This window comes from Harpegnathos saltator, unplaced genomic scaffold (genome assembly GCF_003227715.2).
Source record: "Harpegnathos saltator strain DR-91 unplaced genomic scaffold, Hsal_v8.6 scaffold63, whole genome shotgun sequence".
Lineage (NCBI taxonomy): Eukaryota > Metazoa > Arthropoda > Insecta > Hymenoptera > Formicidae > Harpegnathos > Harpegnathos saltator.
In genome coordinates, this window is record NW_020230460.1 from 32,501 (window position 1) to 36,938 (window position 4,438).

Genomic DNA, 4,438 nt, shown 5'->3' on the forward strand with positions numbered 1-4,438 from the left:
ATGCCCTTTCGAAAAAGACAATATCCTTCTTTGCTATTTTTAGTGGCAGAAACAGTATTCAAAATGTTCAAGTATACTTACGTGGAAATTGACCGGGTGGAGTGCGGTTCCCAGTATAGTCTCCATGCGTAGTGTCAAGCTCGGCGCAATCGTCAGGTAACTCTCGTCCTCGGTGCACGGTCTCGTGCTCCTGGTGATGTTTCGTAGCGCCGCGTGCGCGCACAGCTTGGGTGTGTCGTCGCACAAACTAGCTATCGGCTGGCCGCTGTTCGGTGCACCGTCCCAGAAAATGAGCTTTACCGCGCACGTTGGGTCCGACTGTGCACTCGCGTTGTTCTCGCCGTTGCTGGTGAAGTCACGCTGCGAGTACGACGAGAAGTAGATCCAGACGCGATCCCCAGTGACGCCTTTGATGTTCCACGTGCAGCTGGAGCTGGGTGGCAAGGCGTGCAACGGCGCGCGTATGCTTCCGCTTCTCTTACTGGTACCGTTGACGAAGAAATGGCAGCCTTGCGCACCCTTGGCATAATCCAAGCCGTCCGAGTCGACGTAGATAACACGCAGCTCGAGCTCGAGTCGCAAGGCAGATGCGCCCAGCGCTATAGCCGTCGGCGAGCTGCGGAATTCCACCTGCATGGCTGGTCCACGTGCGGTTACCTGCGGCAACGGGCCGCCGCAGTAGATTAGAAGAATAGGATCTTCGGTGCGCGCGCCGTCGCGGAAGATCAGACGATCCTTCTCTGCGGGACAGTCCTGCCAGACGCTGAGGCTCGTGTTGACGGTGCTGAGCCCAACCGGACCAGTGGGTGTACTCTTCACTGATATCATGGCGTGCTTGCAGGTAGGCACCTCCTTCTGGCGCACAGTGATGAGGCAGCTGGCATTGCGCGGATATTCGCCCGGATAATTCGGACTCTGCAGCCGGCATTGTTTCAGGTGGCACTCGTAGAAGTTGCGCGAACAATATGTACCGGGTACAGGCGAACCCCTCTCGATCGGCAGCTCCGGCTTGCCAAGGCGTGCGACTGCTTCATTGCGTGCGACGAAGCGGTAACGCAAACGGAACTCGAATGGCACCGTCGACGGTGCGTGGAACAGCCTTATGGACGCGGTGACGGTGCTGGTCTCGCTATAATAGGTAGCACGATCCTCGCCTACGCCGCACCACGAGCCACCGGTGAAGTGTCGACCCAACTCCGCTAACTGCAGCGAGCCCTCCGGACAGCTGGTGAAGTAGTTGTCGGCGTTCGGGTCGACGCGACCCACGCTGAAGGCGTCCCACAACAGCTGCACTAGCTCGCCGTAACCTTGGCCGGCGGCGGTGAACGTCAGGTGGCAAAGGAATGGCAATCGCTCCTCGGCCGGTCGCGGCAGGTCCAACTTGTACGTGCGACCCTCGCGGCCGTGATACGTGCGGTTGCACGGTGTGCACATCGCCGGCTCATCGCTACCGTCGCCGCAGTCATCCTCGCCATTGCAGTACGCGTCTATCGGCACGCAGCGGCCGTCGTTGCACCTCAGTTCGGCCAGGCCGCAGGTACCACCGCCGCCACCGCCGACGCCGCCGACGACGCCGACGCCGACACCGACGCCGCCACCCCCGGTACCGCTGACACCGACGCCGTACGACACGTCGATCAACAACAGCGAGACGAGACCGACGAGGCTCAGTCGAAAGAGTCTGACATCGTCGATGCCCCCTCCGGCATCAGCTATCTCCTGTGAAATGAAAGCGAGACGATTTACGTCCTGAGATTGTCCATCACTTTGCCCAACCGCCACCTCATTCTGTTTCTTCGTCTACTGTGCTTGAAAGAAGACAGCAAAAGAAGACGGCAAATCAAGATGCTCCAATTTAGCAAGCCGATCGACAACTTGCTCGTTCATTTTCGGCAAGTTGTACGTATTTCGACGAAGATAAACGAGCGAAAGAGAATGTGGAAAATGTTCGACTGAACTCTTGTGCAACACAAAAGAGATTGATGACGATAACGCGCGGTGGTGACGACGCGTTGTAACACAAATGCAGCGAGTCTTGCACGTTAATCGCGTTGTTAATGTCAAACCGCCTGAAGTGGTCGAGATTTAAATCGATCGATTCGACAGCGACGACGACGACGACGACGACGACGACGACGACGACGACGACGCGCCCGCTAGCGTCGTCGAGCAGCCGTCACAAACACCTGTTTTAAATCTCGCTGAGTGTGCCAATTGTTAGAGACGAGCGATGCGATGCAGTCCCGAAACCTTATCATTAACGAGCAAAATAACGATAATGTTCGTTCGTCAATTACCATAATAGTTCGTCAGTGAAACGAGCATCACAGTGACAATTCCGACATAGAGGTGAGCCGAACCGCCGAGGACGAGGAGACGGTGCGCGGCATCGTGTGAAGCAGCAGACGAAGAAGAGAGTCCGGGGGAGGAGGAGGAGATACGCGCGGCCTCGGAGCGGCGGGAGTCGCAGTTAGCGAACGACGACGGTGATCGTCGTGATCGTCGAAAACATCCCCGGTTCGCTCATGGCACTGCGAGATCGGACGTGAGACTGGTCGATCTTGCCGATCGACAGCGAGCGTGACACGCCGGAAAACCCCGCCTACGCGCCTCTCTTCTCGCGCTGCTGCGATTTACTCCCGCTGCATCGCACGCTGAGGAGCGCGCCGTGCACGCCCCGGAGGTCGATGCGCAACTGCACACACCACATACTTTTCCCGGAGGGAAGCCGCGCTGCAGGCCATATACTGGGGCAAAGCAGGGGTAGACGGGGCTGAGCTCGGGGAGAGCCTGGCTGCTAGGCGCCTCAATGCATCGATCGGCTCTCGCTCTCGTCTTTCTCCCTCCGTCACCCTCTCTCTCTCTCTCTCTCTCTCTCTCTCTCTCTCTCTCTCTCTCTCTCTCTCTCTCTCTCTCTCTCTCTCTCTCTCTCTCTCTCTCTCTCTTCTCTCTCTTCTCTCTCTCTCTCTCTCTCTCTCTCTCTCCCGTCCTCTATCTCTTCATCCGTCTGCCATCCCCTGTGAAGCGAGAATTGACACCGGTATAATTCTGCCGAGCTCAATCTTCGATGACGATGGTGTGCGAGGAGAGGCTCCTCGCACGTCGGTCGTCGTGCTATTGTCGCGAGTCAGCACTTCGGAGGATACGCCTCGTCGATGGGTGCGAGTCTCTGCAACATCGGAGAATGCAAACAAACCTGCGTTAAATAACATTCACTTGAGTAGTCACGTCAGAAGATTCGGTATACGCCGAAAAGCGAAGAATGCAGAAACGATTGGCGCGGCGAACTCCGCGCTCAATCACATTGTCCCCTTCTTTTCCTTTTTTTCTTTCGAAAACTTCCCAAATAGACAGAAAGATATCTTTTAGATTTCTAAAAGATATCTTGCAATGTCTTGAGATATCTTACATTTTTCCCGAAGAAATATCTTTTAGGGATCTAAATGTTAAAGATATCTTTCAAGACATCTTTTAGATGTCTATAGATATCTTTTAAAAATTCTAGATAAAGATATCTTCAACAAAATCTATTTAAATATCTTTTAGATAACTTCTAGACATCTTTTAGAAATGTCTTGAAGATATCTTTCATAAGATATCTTTTAGATGTCTACAAGATATCGATGTTTACTGGGTTGCAGCTTTTCGTCTGTCGTCCACCACACGGTCGACCGTCTCTCACCTTAGCTTCTGCTCCTCTTCCTCTCCTCTCCTCTCATCTCCTCCTCCTCCTCCTCCGCCGCCAACGTTCCACTTCAAACGGGTCACTGAAGATCGAGGAGTTCGCGATGTGTACGCTCGTGTAGTATGCCTGTAGATGTTGAATTTTGAAATTTCGCGTCCAATATTTACGCTCACGCGTGATTCGGCCTAAGTTACCGGGCCTTTTTGCGCTAGTCGATCGCACCGCGCTGTATATTTCAAAGCTTCGCCGTCCGTACTTCTGCCTTACGGTCTGTTATATTTGCTCCACTTTCGGTGTTACCACAGGAACTTGGAGAGCCGCCGATGGTGGCACGCATCGATCAGGACTCCGGGCTACTTTCGCGACGAGGAGGAGCGCGATCTAGCGCAGGCGGGGGATTCACGAGGCGCTGGGAGTTCGATTGGAGTTCGATTGGATCGAACGGCCGCCACTCGAACTTTGACCTCAACAATTCGGGCGAAATGAGTCGAGCTCCAAGCACTGGAGCAGAGCGAAGCGGAATTTTCATTAATGCATCTTTCATCCGTCCGTACGCTGAAAATCGAAATCTTCGGAAGCGTCAGCGAGCCGCAAGAATCACGACGTTCACCTTCCCCGCGGCTGCCGTCGTCGTCGTCGTCCTATCGCGCGTCACACGGGCGCGCTTACTCGGATTCCGCTTATCGGAATTTTTGCGCTCTACTAACCGCCCTCCGGTTACACACACACACTCTCTCTCTCTCTCTCTCTCTC

At 54.6% G+C, this 4,438-nt stretch overlaps 1 protein-coding gene across 1 annotated transcript in view; it reads right to left on the reverse strand.

Moving 5' to 3' along the window:
- The window catches only part of LOC105183554 (uncharacterized), a 5,977-nt gene extending 3,119 nt beyond the window's left edge, over positions 1-2,858 (reverse strand). Inside the window, exons 1-2 of the mRNA XM_011141785.3 lie at positions 2,298-2,858; positions 82-1,719 (exon numbers count right to left, since the gene is read on the reverse strand). Coding sequence (XP_011140087.2) covers positions 82-1,719; positions 2,298-2,300 — 1,641 coding nt within the window. The 5' untranslated portion in view covers positions 2,301-2,858. The remainder of the gene's footprint in view (positions 1-81; positions 1,720-2,297) is intronic.
- Between the last annotated feature and the right edge of the window lie 1,580 nt (positions 2,859-4,438).